The sequence below is a fragment of the Corapipo altera genome, unplaced genomic scaffold (assembly GCF_003945725.1).
Source record: "Corapipo altera isolate COAL_440 unplaced genomic scaffold, ASM394572v1 45, whole genome shotgun sequence".
Classification (NCBI taxonomy): Eukaryota; Metazoa; Chordata; class Aves; order Passeriformes; family Pipridae; genus Corapipo; species Corapipo altera.
The window spans coordinates 3,416,430-3,433,043 of record NW_020884877.1 but is presented as its reverse complement, the minus strand read 5'-3'; the positions used below and the strand labels follow the sequence as shown (position 1 = coordinate 3,433,043).

Sequence of the window (16,614 nt, the reverse complement as noted above, 5' to 3'; positions counted from 1 at the left end):
GGTTAAGCCCACCAGCTGGTCAAGTCTTTATTAAAGGCAACCAGTACAGTAAAACTCTTAGATCAGATATCATCTACTAAATCTAGCAGGGGAGGTGAACTGCATGAAATGGAGTAACAAATCTAATACGAAATTCTGCTACATGAAGCCCTGTGACAGTGTGGTCCACCCAGGTAAGTGTCCACTAATAATGTAAACTAACTAGATTATCTGAAAGCTTTGATGCAATACATGTCATTGAGCAGTTTTGTATTTAGAGAAGAACTTCCCGTATTTCCTCTGATGTCTACTAGCAATACTCACTAAACACAGACATCAACTTACCCGCTGATCACCACCTTCTCTGCGAGGATCAAGCTTTTTTGCAAAGTGTCTCAAATTATCGTAGTTATGGAAATTGCACAAAGAAACCAGATCCTGTAAATATTTAGAGAACATTCATTATTATCTGCATATGATAGCCAAATGCATATGAGATAATAATACTACTGCTTACGTTTTACATCATATCCTTAAGCCAACAATAAGAGAAGTTTCTTTAATAAATCAGTATCAATGTCCATAAGGCCCTTTGGAGGTAACATAATTACACTGTAAAGTTCTAATAATACCTTAAAACTCCTTCTTAAACAAGCAACAATTTGCAAAATATCTATTTAATACCTTTCTATTCCAGCTGTATGGAACACTTCAGGAACAGAAAGAATAGCCTGGGCTAGTCCAGTACATCAAACTTCAATCAAAAGGATGAAACAAGAAAACGTGACATAATGGATTCTAATTCAGTTTGAATTACAGCATGAAAGGTTATAATTACAAAACTTGGCTATGCTGTTCTATTTTTATGTACACCATGATCATGAATCAGTTTTTAGGTCTCATTACCACACACATAAATGCAGTAAATCCTGTTGTTCTATGATTTTATAGTTAATTTGTATGAATGTTAGATAAATAGAAGCATGAAAAGTTTTAACTGCTGCTCAACCTCCCATTTATAATTACATCATTGGTATTACAAGGTACTTTTCAGGAGAAAAGAAACAAGGAAGAAAACATTTTTCACATTCTCCTCTCCCACAAAACATCTTTATTAATCACTACATAGTACTCTACAAAATCTCTCCTGCTTTGAATGCTGCTATCAACAGACTATCCACAGCCCTTTCACTGGCAAGACATGAAGCTAGGAAGAGCTTGCCCAACAGCTGGGTCTGATCTATAAAGACATCCTTTATGTCAGATGGTTTACAAAAATCAGTTTAAAAATACATCAGAATGGCAATATTTCATTACAGTCTTCTTCTTTTATTGCAAAGAAATAAGAGTTGCATTTCCGGTGTTTTGCAGACTGTTCACTTTATGACAGAAGAAAAAAAGTCTGTAGAGCTCTACAGCTTCTAATACAGTATAAAAGAGACCAGCACTTTCATTACTTCATGAACTGTTCCTTTTCAAAGCTTTTCCACAGTAGATTTCTCTAGTGTTTTTGGCATCATATTTTCTTAATGGTCACTGAATTCAAGTGCTATTTATTACTAAAACACAAATGTGTACTCTTGGACTTCCAGACTTAAACCAGATGAAACTTGCTGTGTAGGGAAGAATCACAAATCACTATTTAATTCACTTAGACCTCAGCTATGCTAACTGAAGCTCAGTAAACGTCAGCTGCAAAAGGAAAACAAACAAACAGAAAACAAAAGGCAATGCAGCTTACATGACAAAAGTGAATGCCTTTAACACTGTTGCCCATCTTGTCCAAAGGAGGTGACCAGCACATCAAGCCCATGACATTAGGAACGACCAGAAGAATCCCACCAGCAACTCCAGATTTTGCAGGAAGACCAACCTATAGAATAGAGAATTACTGGCCTCTGCATACATTCCTCACTATTATAACACAATGCATCAGCATTTCAGTGAAGATTATTATGCAGTATTTATAAAACATGGATCTGGAAAGCACTTTAAGCTGGGAAAGCATTATTACTTATCTCTTTTTAGATAGACAATAACCTGAAGCAGAGTTGTGGCAATCCAAGGTACACAATCATAAAACTATTTGCTCTCAGGAATACAGTGAGTCAGTAATACAGTGAAAAAAGATAATTTAAATCTATTATAAAAAAGCAATTATGACTAAGCAGTAGTGCACAAGTGTATCTCTCACGAACAGAGATCCTTGCAACGACGTAGTAGCACAAAGCCATATAAATTTTTAAAAATCTTGACTGGAAAAGGTAAAAAACAAAACCGCAAGAAAACCAAAGAGTCTCTCTATGAAATCACAAAATAACCTACTTATTTACAATCTGGACAAAGGCATTACTTTTTTTCCAGTAGGAATTAACATCCTTGTAGCTCTCTAAGCAGTAACTTTCAGGTCACACAAAGCATCATAATCAGTTTTACATGTATGAAGGAAACAAAACAAAACGGTGAGAGCACAAATAAGATACATTCCATCTTGAACTACTTACATGTAAGGAACATACTGCTGGAAAACAGAAGCATGGTACATGTGCTCTGTGTGCCAGACACTTTTATAACATGCAAGGACAATTTATGAGCCTGAGTTAGTGAAGAAAAAGCCAACTGTCTGCAAATGCTTTCTGCTACCTTTTACTCCCATGTAGCAGGATTTCTTCAGTTATGTTTTCAGTTACACCTGCATCATGACCTGTTTCTCCCATGAACAGCCCGTACTAGTGAGGAGTATTTATGTTTTGACATGAAAAGGATTCCCAGTTGTGAAGTGGCAGAGTGCCATAAGGTATGTGATATTAGTCATGCCATGAATCCTAGGTGAGATTCTCCCTTTTGGTGTGCTCACTTTCTAAACAATTCCTGGAACACGGAAAACAGTTGCAGGGATTTATCTTCCTGGTCAGCTATAATTATTATCTCAAAGCTACTTACATGGAAGGCAAACTGCCCTGAAAAGTCATACATGCCACAGGAATGCATTAAGCTCAAGGTATTCCGGACTGCTTCAGGACTCAGTACTCTTTCCCCAGTGATTGGGCAAAAGCCACCGTTAGCCAGAGTTGCTGCCATCACACTTGCTGATTCACATGTTACTTCTATTGAGCAGAGCTTATGAAAAAGAAATAGAGATTATAAGCACTGATACTTCTAGCACAGTAAGGCCAACTACTGCAGGATCAACAATATGTCTCTACACAAATAACATCTCAAAATCACCTGCAGCATAACATTTGTTACAGATGACACTAAAGGCATCAATTAATACAGTCTGAATCTTTCTACTATAAAGATCCCAGCGACAGTGTTTGTAAGCCCTCTCAAAAGCTTGGGACAGTATTTTTTATGGGTTAGTGTCTCTGCTTGATTCCTCCCCCCACCCCCCCTTATGTTCCTTTGAGAGGACGAGGTCTGTAAAACAATCTCAGTATTTTGCATCTGCTTAAAATGTCAAAGCCACAGAATGACTGGTTTTTTTCAATTTGAGCTCATTTTGTGTGGGTTTTTTTTTTTTAAAGCCTTAGAAGATCCCACACATTATCAGAAGTACATTTTAAAGCTGCAAATTCTAGCACATGCAAGTCTTAATGCCAGCACTTCCTGCTGATGCAGCCTTATTTCACCTTTCTCATATATGCTTTTTTATATAGTAATGATACAACCACACAATAGTTTTTCCCAGGATCCCTGCTTCAGTACAGACTATACATACTTTGGTGACACATCAGGAAATGTGATATGATGCCATCACCTGATGCTGCCTCATTTCTGCAGAAACCAAAAGATAAGTTGGTTTCAACCTGAAGCTGAAATGCTGCTCTAAAAAAGTAAACAAACTAATGCTTGTATTCTTGCTTTTGCCAAACAGTCATTACATGATACTTCATGAAGTTACCTAAGCCACGTTTGCATGAGTAGTTACTACCTGGAATTCTTATTTTCCGGGTGCCAAACTCAATACATCCTAGTCCAATCAACTGGAGTTGCAAATCAAGAGATTGTCAGAGACGCATCTAAAATGGCAACTGTGTTTTAAACATATGAAGTATTACATAATATCACCTACTTTGAAAAAAAAAAATTCGTTCTAGGTTCTCAGTTTAAGCACCTGCATTTTGTACCTTGTTTCTCTAAACTGAGAATAATCCATCCTCATTTTACAGAGATAATAAACAAATAAGTTTATTCCTGTTCAGAAAGTTCCCAGTTACACAAGGGATGAAGGAGCATTACAGAAAACCCAAAGAAAGAAATAACTAGACTTTTAAGTAGAATCTGAGTGTTGGAAAGTTAGTCTTGTACCATAACAAGAAAACAGAAATGCCGCTCGTGTATGAGCTACCCTTTTTGGGACTTTCCAAGGGAAACAGAGAATGACACACAATCATTAAATTAGAGATCAGAATGCACAAAAATGAGGCCAAATTAAATACATCAGACAAGTTAGCTTTAGCATTTCTTAACTTATGAATAGCTTTGTCTCAGAAGCATATCAGGTCTTGAGGCAGTGGGATAAGAAGCATTTAAAAAGCAATGTTTAAACAGTAAATTCAAATAAATATCGGTTCAAATATCGAATTCAAATACTGGTTTTGTTCTGTCAGAAGGGAAGTTCAGAGTAGACTATTAGCTTGTACCTAGTTAATAACTCAACAAGAAGTCAACTACAGTTAATCACACACACCTTACTTCATAAACAGTCATCCATCTGATCTAAAGATAAGAGCAGGTGCATCCCAACACAAAAAACTCAGACAAAATTTGCATTTTGAAAATCATGGTTTATACTTTGCAGAAGTAAGAGCAAGTATCTGAGTCAAAACCAGATTCATTTTGAGAACTGAACTCTTTTATTTTTTAAACTCTCCCAAATGAGCTCAATCAGTTACACAACTTGAACTGCCTCCTGAGAACTCTATACAGCAGAGCTGACTGAGTCGGGAATGTTTTAACATTAGGAAACCCTCACTCAGGAAATACCTCACACTTCCCAAGTTCTCATTTTGTGACAGTTGCAAATAACTCGCTGAAAGTGAAAATGAAAAAAAAAATGGGGGAGGGGAGGAAAATATGTGACACGACTCTTTTACTCGTAACCACTGAATAAACAAAAAGGAGGAGATACTTATATTACTTCACTTGCAACACTTGTAAGCTTGAGCTTACAAAAGAACATGCATTCTTCAGTTACACAGAGTTTAAAATACTTCGCTGTACTGTAAGAAGCAGCAACCTGAAGAAGCAGAAATGTTTTGTCAAACTCACTGAAGTAATACAAGACATTTTAAGCCTCTACCTATTAGCCTTTTAAAGATTATTGCTAGTTTCCATTAGCAATAAAGACATCTAAGTACATCCCCTAAGCAAAAGCAAATCTGGATACATCAAACATCATTCATTTCCAGAGTCTAACAGAAGCTGACAAGTTTAAGTCATTAAAACCTTCATATCTAGGCACAAATCAGTTTTTACTGCTTATATTAGCAATTCTAAGTCTACAGTCAATCTCAATTTTAAAGTCAGTTACCTGAAAATAGAAGTCTAGTATAGCAACCATATCCGTGCCTTCAGGAAAGCACTGAGGAAGAAAAATAAAGAGTCTTTAGGTAAAATTATTATTTTTTTACAATATTGCTTTTAGAAAAACATAAATTAAGCTATATTTTTGTCAGCATACTAAGCATTAGGCATATTTTAAAATAAATATTTAAATGCAACAAGTAGAAATATTTAATCAAATCACATTTTAAATAAGTGCAGTGAAATCAATAAGCTAGGTATTAAAATATTTTTCAGTACAGCTTTTAACATCTTTAAATCAGTAAACTGAAAAATGCAACTAGGAGTTTTATAAAGTCATCTGCACAGATTATCCATTTTACAACAAACAAATTAACATGGCTATGATAAAAGAAAGGTTTAGAGGTATTCTATTAAAATAACATAAGAATCACACTCTAAATGTCAGCATTTTGAATAACAGTGAGAAAACATATACAGTATTAATTCGTGCCATACTGTACATCAAATAAATTAAAAATCTTCACAGACTATGAAGAAACCCCACCACAGAGTCTTCAAAACACATTTAAAAGAGATATCAACCTTTTTTTCTTTCAAGTAATAGCCGATTGCAAAGTTTCTATCTCCACTCTCTCTTTCAGATTGGAACCTAAAAGTGAAAAAAAAAAAAAAAAACAACAAAAAAAAAAAATAAACACAAGGCAACATGTCAAACTTGAGTTATGCATAATGTCATTTATGTCTGAACACAAATGGGACAGAGGTTCCATAGCTCATCCCAGTTCACCCAGATGGAGTGAATTAGCCTCGACATCCAAATACACACAGTAGTGGTGACCTACACATACATAAAGGAGATAAGACTTGGAGATAAGGCAAAGAAGGGTAAGATCCTACTCTTGGAAGCCTTTCTAGATAGCCCATATTGGATTGAAACATCCCACACTGAGATAAAGTGAGAGGGTCATTCCCTGAGAACTCTGACCAAACCAGAGGAATCTGGGGATCAAGGGGCGGCTCAGACAATGATCAGACTGAGGGCTGCACTCTTTATCATGAGATTAAGGTAAGGATGTAACCTAAAGGAGGAATACCTACAATACAAGGACAAGTAATTCTCTCCTGCCTGGTTCCTTCCATGGCACATACCTTTTACAGGAACAAAGCTCAGGAAAAACACTAGTTATCTCATTCTATCTCTCTGCACCTGCATGCCAGCTGACATGGAAGCAACTCTACTACGTGGAATCTTCATGATTCTCCCTGTGCTGCCTCAAAAAGCTCTCAAGATTTCTGGAATGCTATAACACTGATTTTATAAGGGAACTTTTTGTTTGAGAAAAGCATTTAAATATGCAAAATAAAAAATCAGAATGAGTGCCAGTTGTATGAACTATGCTTTCTAAAACTTTTGATATGCAGCTATCAACATGCAGGGTTTAATTTTTAATACGAATGCCAGGAAGAGAAGAGTTGCACTTACAGCTCTCACTGCCATAGCACCAACAGAGCACTAAGACAGAATAATGACAGTTCAAAGAGGTAACCAAAAATTTTAGCTGAAATTTAGCCACACTGATGTCAGAGACATGCACAACTTTAGTTGTAAATTTTAAGCCAAGGAAACCCTCTGATATTAGGGATGAAATGCTGATTCAATGTAAATAATTGAACTTATACCAATTATCAGTTAAAGCACTTTCCACCCAACTTCATTAATTAAATAAAAAATACTTACGTAGCATTACTGAATCCAACATACTCATTACCAGCCATTTTATTCATGAACTGCATCACCTGTTAGAGACAAAGAGGGGGAAAAGCATGCTAACATTTTTACACAGTAAAAAGTTATGAACTTTCAACCCAGCCTTACCCCAAAATCTTGTAACACGATTTTACAGATGCAATCCAAATCACTAGATGTTTAAACAACCAAGTGCAGCTACAAAGACAAAACATACATTACTAATATGTCACTTGCAATTCCCTCACCATCTTTAAACTTTTATCACTGAATTTAATTAAAAAAGGAATGTTGTAACGTTGACTTACGTAGTCAAATTTTTCTGCATTATTTGCTCCTTGCTGCAAGAAAAGAAAAAATAATTTACAAAAATTGTTAACATAAGAAAGAAGTTAGTTCACTTAACAGTATAAGGATTTTAATGCATATAACTAAGGTATGAGGCTAATTAAGAATAACAATCATTTCATATATTAATGAAAAAATTAAAGTGTTAGGTAAGTAAATCTTTAATTATCATTTAAATAATCCTATAAGAGTCTTATCAAATACCTGTATGTTGGAAATTAATTTAAACTGAGAAAGGTATGCTTTACTTTAAGTGCTCTCTATTCAATTTTATGTGCTTAGCATAAGTAAATGCAGTAGCTAAAGCAAAAAATACAAAAGTAACTACAGTCAAGCTAATTACAGTAAAAATACTAACTTTTTACAGGTTAGTAGTAATCCAAAGGTATTCTCATACTACCAACAGAGCTGAGCATAGGGAGGTTCAGGCTACTGAAGTTAAAATATTTCCATGGCTAGTGCCCATACTTAGAATTTAGATTAAAGACTTAAAAGAAAGTGTTATCCCTTACTAAGAAAATAATTGCATTTAATAAAAAATATCTGATTAATGTCCTACCTATCAAAAACTGCTTAACAGTTGGAAAAACAGAATTTCACAACATAGGGCATATCATTGTGCTAACAATGTACAGGAAAATCTAAATCCAACTTAATAGGGATGCTTTGTTGGTTTGTTTTTTCAGGGAGGATAAGGGGTGTTACTTTGGGGCTTTTTTCTGCCCTCCCATTTATTAAGAACATCCTCCAATTTAGCAGTTGCCAGTTAAAGATGTATTAATTCTTTAGAGGGCTCTGATGAGTGACCTTTCAGAAATTTCTATAGGAAGAGATTGAAAGAGGAGTGGGAGGTAAAAAATAGTGCAAGGTCTGTTGGGGGCACTTCTTAATTTTTTTTAAGTAGCCAAGTAGAATTTTTTGAGGAAGTTTAAAAAATAGTGGCATCACATACACAAGTGGAAACAACGTATCTGGAGAAGATGTTTTAATACATAATTTTAATATTAAAGATACTCTATTTAGAATAACAAAACTCTAACAAATCTCAAACAATTCAAGACGCTACTTGCACTGCGTTTAGTGTGGGGACGGAGGAGGCAGTGGAAAAACGGGAGCTTCATATCAACCAGTTATTTTACTTAATGAAATGCATAAAGCCAGTCTTATTTCCCACTCTGTGTGTGGAATTAAGGTGTTGCAGATAATCTCTGAAGCCCATGCATCAGCTCATCTACCAGAGGATGTGCAGCCACACACGTACAATCACTAGTGAAAGGAACACCACACTGTTTTGTCAGAGTTATGCGCCAGTGGTTACCTTATGCTAAGAGGCTAATAACCTTATTCTTAAAAGGCAATAATCTCTAGCTAATTTGCAATAAGATAAAAAAAAATCACGATACATTTCATCAAAATGTTCCTGTTTAATATACCAGAACACAAGTCTTAAAAATTTAACTCCAAATCTGTTCAATGAAAAATAATTAAAAGAAGAAATTACCAACTTCATTGAACTGTTGCAGTTGTCAAAATATTCCATAGATCCTAATGCTGTAAAATATGTAACAACATTTAAACCACAAAAACCTTTTCAACCTTTCAAATGCACAATGAACATCTTTTTCTGGGAAAGTGGGTCAGCATTAGTTATGGGATGCTGCATTGATAATTGTATGGTTAGACATGTATAATAAATTGAAACAAGTTCTTTTGTTAAAAAAAAAGGAAGAGGGAGAAAGGGATCATGCTTTCTGAAAAAATATAAATGCATAATACTTCACTTTTTTGTTTTGCCCAGTTGAAAAAAATTCCCCTCAACAAAAACCTAGCTTTACCAGCAGCACACAAAATTGGTGGGCAAAAAGACTCAATGCAAACTTTTTCCACATGAACTCTTTATAAAAAAGGTTCCTTTTAAAGTTTACAACTAAAGTCACAGTTTGGGAAGAAAATCTTCAGCATATTAACTCAGGCGATGCGTTCTTAGTCCTTGATGTTCCACACACTTGTATAGGTATTTTATATCAGACACAAAAGCATTGTTACTGAAATTAGACTGCTCATACACCTGAACTATTTGTCAAAGCAATCACATGATCACGACCTCAGTAGATTTACTACAACATGTAACTGAAATAGAAAACTCTGCTTCCATACACACCATGACTAAAAACCCAACATATTAGTTTCCCCTCTTTCAGCAGTCTCCTAAAAAGCTGAAGAGACACAGTGGCAACACACATTCTATAATTAAAATTCAAGTGCAAATATAAAATCCTAACATTCAGAATACCGAGCAGCTTTTCCAGAATAATTTAAACAAACATGAGAGACAAGAAAACTTCTGCCCTTCCCACAAGTGCTTCTTATTTTTTTGCTTGACTCTATAAACCTCTGAGGTTGGGGGCACTGTGACAATATTTCTTAAAAAGCATTTTTTAAGTTCAGATGCAATTCACCTGTCCAAAACATCAATGAAAACATTCCATGCACTAACTCCACAAACACTCTGTACATTTACTGGGACATATGTTCATATACACACTTACTTATACATGCTCGTGTGTATATACATATGAAAAAAACATTTTTAAATGAATACAAAATTAAATTTAGAATGTTAAGATTGAAGTAGTTTGATTGGCAGAAAATTCAAACTTGCAGAAGACAGCTCAGTACAATTTTGTAAACACTTCAAATACCAATGAACACTATGGCTGCCGATCATAAATTTGAATTTTTTGACTGTGTCAGGTTTTAGTGATCTTCCCTTTTTTTCCTAAAAAAAACCCCAAGCTACTTACACTGTATTATTTGTATTTTTACTAGGAAAATATAAACAGTTGCAAAGGCTGCATGCCTACATAGGAAAGAAACCCACAGATACTTATCAGAGCTCGCAATAACAAAATTACGCAATCTTTATTAGAAAAGTAGTTAACATTAGCCACTTTTCATTGATCAATATTCAGTGTTTACATGATTAGGCCACATAAGCTCTTACTATGTGTCTCTTTTAAGTAATTTTTCAATTTTGAATCTAAGCAAAATTAATAGAAACATCTTGATCATGAAAAGTTTATAATCTTCTAATAACACAAAATTATTTAAAAATTAATTTCTGGAATCTTTAAAGCCAAATTTATAATCTAACACTATACTGTGATGAACACATCTAGAAACAGAAAATCATAATAATCATAATGTCGGAGGGCAAGAAAACTGTTTTATATTTGTGCACTTTTCATTCAGTTATCAATGTCTTTATTTCAGCTTTCTGTACTTCAACGCACTTTTAAAATTTCATTTGTTAATGTGGTTCTGTTCTGTGAGAACTGGTGCCTTGACTGTTTAGTGCACCATTTTCAGCTCTGAAATACTTGAGAGTACACTGTCACAGACAGCATTTGACCCACTAAGACCAATACTATTACTATTTCAAATACATATAAAAATTATTTTTGTGTCCTTCACTTATGGGCGCATGTGACCACTGAATACATGTAATTCACAATGTCTATCACACAGTCTATGTTAAATAACACCCAGTACACTTGAGTTATAATAAAAAGCAAGTGCAGAACAATGTGGACATGTGTTCTATCCAAAATAAGTTACTCCAAGAAAATTAATAACCCAGGAAGAGAGGATACATCACCAAAATACAGACAAGTATCTGGCAGAGAAGATCACAATGCCAACACATGTTTTAAAAGTGGTGTGTACATACATTCACACATCAGTCTATCAATAAGAATAACTGGAGTGGTAGCACAGAGCAATTAAGTTAAAATCAGTATTATTTACTGTAACTATAATAAAGCAAATAAACCATGCCTTTTCCTACCCTTCAAGTATTAGACTAACTGCATAGGTTTCCTAATAATTGAATCCTGACAGCAAACGGATGCTCAGCACAGGTAAACAGGTTTTTTCTGACCACTCCTTGACTCATTTGTTTTATGACTTATTAGGATATGTAGAAAGTTCTTAAAGTGTATTGCATACACCTCTATGTTTTATACAAAAAAAAGGAGTTTCCACTGAATTAAGGGTTTTTTTAGGGTCAGCAACACCAGTATTTTCATTTTCTCCTACACCAAATTTTTGCAAGGACTATGAATATCGCTGTCCTACCCCCAACACATCTAAATGCTTCCCACCTTAATTCAAGACCACAGAATACTTCCCTTCACAGAGCATTCAAATGCCTACACTGTCTGTGTAGGGTCCTACGTGTGGCTGTCAGCACTTGAGGATTTACAGACGCTTTATGTGCCTGAAGCTTTGCTGTTAGATTAGGAAAACTTTTATCTACAGATGGAATGGTAAAACATACAATAAAAATGACTTAAGATTAATCCCTTGTCCTCTGGAGATTCCTTCCACAGCCATCTGCCTTCTTCCACATATTTCACTCTGAACCCTTCCTCTTCCTCTCACCCACACTTCTAACGTGCCAGTCAGTAAAGGTAACGTGGAAGTGGCAATCACTGACACAACCACTGGACACAGCTACACCATGCCTGGGGTTGACAAGCTTGACAAACTAAGATTTAAGAAAAAATAACAGATCAAAGCAGTAAAATCTATCCATACTACAGGCAATAAAGGATTTTCCCAGTCAACGTGATGTGCAAAAAGCTGCACTAAATCTGTACTAAATTTGTACAGGAGCTGAATCATCTTCTTTTGAGCACCTGTATTTCCTTGGAGACGTGGAAGAATTTACCATTTTATCAAATATCACTCTTCCACAAACTCCTGTAATTGCCATTACAATTTTCTTTTGATAACAGCTATTTGAAAATTGTTGTAACTATGTCATTTATATAACTAGTAATAAAGGCAAATGGCTGTACGACTATCAACAAGGGAAAAAGGTCCTTAGAGGTTTTTTAAATTTTATTTCACTAAAAGTGACCCACAGGATGTCCTTTTGCTAATGCATTTTTATTGTAGATCCATGCTTTAAACTGCTAGAACAGTCTGTGGAGTATAATGCAAGTATAATAAGAACAGGGCCATGAGTTAAGGCACCAAAACATAAATACATCATAGCCCCAAACATCTAAGCTGGTAGAAACATGATACAGGCATGCCTAAGTAACTCAAACAAATGTACAACTTAACATGCACATACCCTTAAATTATTTATTATTATGAATAGCAAGGACTAAATGTAACCTCAAAATTTAGGTCCATACTCTGTTCCAAGGTGCATATACCAAACTCTTATGGCAGTCAGAACTGGGTATGTGATGCTAAGAGCCCTTTTTTCCCCTAAAATGTTAACATATTACATGTTAACATATTCTGGCAGAGAGATTACTCCAAGCATCACCTCTTATCCATAAGTAATCATAATCTGTGTCAGACTCTTAGGACAGCTGTGTGCAAGATCATGGTATACCCACAGCTGCTAAATTCAGTAAAACAATGTACTGTCAGTACAATGTGAATTTTGAAAGACTTCTAAGATCAATTTCTCAGAAACAGATAAAATAATGAATCTCAAAGGAGATAAAAGCATTCTTAACCATCAAATAACAGCAACAATCTCTCCATAGCTATCAACATGCTAACATTAGATGAGCCTGTCATACACAGTGAATTTTTAATGTTTCATCTCTTAATTTTCTTGGACTCTAAGAGCCATACACAGTCTTCAAGACATATAAGTAGCACCTTAAATGAAGAGAATGAACACAGAGGAATTGAGGGCAAAACATGAGTTAATGAAGCCACCTTTTTCAGAAAAACATTTGGTATTAGATCAAATATAAAGGTGAGTTACTTAAATCACCGGTTAGTAGGAATACTGTTAACTTGTAGATTATAAAGAAGTTACTTCACAAAAAATACAACTGTTAAGCAATTTTGTACCTGTGACCCTCCACGTAATTTTCTTCAGAATATGTTTAGCTTGGTTAGTTATTCAAATGATAAATGGTATCTTAGTGAAAGCAGTACATAAAATAATCTGCATTTTAACCACACTAAAAACAAATAATGGAGTGTGATAAGTAAAATATGCGTCCACTAGACGTGCAGCTACTACATGCAAAAATGTTAGTGCAATGCAACACTGTTAATAAGAACATTACAGAAAAAAAAGATTAAGAAAAATACAGCAAAACCAATCCCCCAACCTTCTAACAAATATCACAATGGCATGCAATAAACAGATCCGTGTTATATATTCAGGAGTACAACATTTATCAAGAACTACGTGCCTTCCACAAGAGGCACATGCTTGTGTTTTGCCTTATGATCAGTAGGGTATGTTGTAGTTGGACTAACATTTTGACACTTCAGACAAATGTGTTAAGTCATATTTTAAAATTCACTGTTATCCAAGTGAATTTCAATGCTCAGTCAACCTTCAAAAAATATTAAATGTGAATAAATTTACCTGTCATACTTAAGGCCATTTTCTTTCTCCTACAGCTATTAAAGATAAATGTCTTTAAGCAGGAGTTCTTACACCTTCTTTAAATATAAAATAACAGAAAATCATGATCTAAGTAATTTTAAAACCAACAATTTGGAAATAGGAGGTAGGAAATACACTGTAACTAATGGGCTTTGAAACGTAATAAGAAAAAGGTTGTAAACAAGATTTTTCGACCTCTGAAGTAACAGTATTAAGTTTATTATTTAAAAACTCCAGGGGACTGACATGTTCCCCACAACTCTATGCAGGTACCCATAGAAAAAGAAATATATTTTGTATCTGTGGCTACCAAAAAAGGCAGAAAATGTAAGTAAAGTATCTGGTAAACATTACCATTATATGAAATTTATACCATTAACAATTTCAAGGCATAAATACAGCTATTCTATGGAAAAAATAAAATGCAGCATTCCAAAAGTCTCAAGATCATGGACTGAAGATGTTAAGTCATTATTCAGCCATGATTTACTCAGCAAAATATGAGTAACTAATTCCAAACACTCTTATTTTAAGAAAGTACATTTACATCGCAACAGCAACCACGTAACATAGAAGGTAAACATAATTTAGTTGCACAGTATGTTAACAGCACACAAATTCAACATTAAGACTGACATTCAGATACAGCAACACTGCTCCTGCACAGCATCTTCCACGTCTTCTGCACAGCAAGAAATACTCTCATAACTTTACGCTACATGAGAGCATTGGACATTCCAAAAGATATTTCTGAGTGCTATAAAATATATTCCTGAGGAATATCCTTCCACAGCATTCAACAACTATGAGCCAATACTCTCAAGAGACTATCACAAGTTGTGCAGCTAAATAAGAAAACCAAAACATTACCATTAAGGAAGAAGAGACTGTCAGCTGCACTGTTACATTTTAAAAACTACTAGTCTAACACTGCATTTGTTTGGGCTGCTATTTCCAAAATATCAGAGCTTGTCTACCTGCCAATGAGTAAACTTCCATCAGACACTGCAGACAAAAATTGCAAACAGTTCATAATCTGTACAAGATACTTTCTCTACATTCTGTTAAAATACTCCAAGAGAAACTAAAAATTAACTTTTTACCTTGATTAAAGATGTGATCACAATTGCTCCAGCATTCACCATAGGGTTATGAGGCCTGTCTGTGAAGTAAAGTTTTTAATTATAAATATATTCGAAGACATGTTTGTCAAACAAAACCAGTCAAGCGTTTAAGTGAAAAATTATTCTACATTCACATATGACTTAAAGCTATTATTACAGAACAGCTTTATATAATCCTAAATTTTTTAAAAATCCTGTAATCCAACACTACACACAATTTTTTGTAATTCTGAGCAAAGTATTTTACAGCTGAGAGCACACTAAGCCTTATGCTACTTCACCAACCAGTAAGTTATTCCATTTGGTATAATTTCTTTTCTTGAGAATTATGAACCCTTTCCAGTGTTCTAAGGATGCAACGAGTGGAACAACCCCTACAAGACTTTCCAATTTTTCTCCCAAGTTACCAAATCTCAGTGATTTTAAAAGTGTTCAAACAGGTCCTTTAAAAAACAAACAAAATACACTTCTCGAATTTCCTTATTGCTGTACATGATTGTTTTTAAGAATCAGGGGGTTCTGCTGGCAGCTTCTGAAATGCAAATAACAATTTACTCATCCTCACTAGAACTTCACTTACTTCATGGCTGACTTGCATATACCTGCTATATTTAAGTTTTCCTTTTTATCACTGACCTCCATATTAACACTATCTTGGCATTCCCAAGTCATTCTTGGCTGCACATGTGAATGAATCACCTTCTTTTTCATCTTTTTTCCAAAAAAACCCATATCTTATCAACTGTCTTACTTTTCCCAAATATAACATCTACCTCCTACAGTCACCTTTTCCTTTTTTAACTGACATTTCTGCTGTGCCTTTTATCTAGAATGTTGAGTTTTGAGTGTTCTGGTGTCTGAAAACCTCGACCAATTCTCAATACATTAATATCATGAGAGGTTTGAATTCTTTTTTTGCTTTTAACTTCATCTCCAAATTTGAATAAAAATACTAATTTAAAAACCGCACAAAAAGTGTTCCATATTTTTATGTATGATATACACACATGTACATTAAAAGGAACTTCAGATGATTGGTTTTTTGGAGATTAGTTTTACATTCACAGCATACACACATTTGCCCAGGAACATTATGCTGCTCATGGTCAATGGCCCTTAGCCACCTATGACTATCAGATAACCTTCAAAAACTAATCATCAAGTTCCTTTTAGTATTTTTCAGAAAGTCAATATTAAAAGGAACTTACAAATAAATCTAGTTGTTCTATTAGTGGAAATATGAGACTAATACCTTCTATCAGAAAAAGTGAAGCTCCCCTAAAACACAAATTTATTGTCTAGATACTATTTTTAAAGTTGTTAGTGACATTCCTTATCTCCATAAAACAGACTCACAAATTGTGAGTACATTTTAATTTGACTGTACTTAAGATCCACCTACACCAAACATCCTATTCTACTCTACTGTACTAATACAAGCTACTAAC

At 34.6% G+C, this 16,614-nt stretch overlaps 1 protein-coding gene across 2 annotated transcripts in view; it reads right to left on the bottom strand.

Moving 5' to 3' along the window:
* Nucleotides 1-16,614, bottom strand: part of GLS (glutaminase) — a 68,263-nt gene that overhangs the window by 23,680 nt on the left and 27,969 nt on the right. For both annotated transcript variants that reach the window (XM_027637236.1, XM_027637237.1), the window contains exons 7-14: nucleotides 15,146-15,204; nucleotides 7,567-7,599; nucleotides 7,250-7,308; nucleotides 6,094-6,160; nucleotides 5,516-5,566; nucleotides 2,923-3,099; nucleotides 1,721-1,852; nucleotides 325-417 (exon numbers count right to left, since the gene is read on the bottom strand). In XM_027637236.1, the coding sequence (XP_027493037.1) occupies nucleotides 325-417; nucleotides 1,721-1,852; nucleotides 2,923-3,099; nucleotides 5,516-5,566; nucleotides 6,094-6,160; nucleotides 7,250-7,308; nucleotides 7,567-7,599; nucleotides 15,146-15,204 (671 nt within the window). The remainder of the gene's footprint in view (nucleotides 1-324; nucleotides 418-1,720; nucleotides 1,853-2,922; nucleotides 3,100-5,515; nucleotides 5,567-6,093; nucleotides 6,161-7,249; nucleotides 7,309-7,566; nucleotides 7,600-15,145; nucleotides 15,205-16,614) is intronic.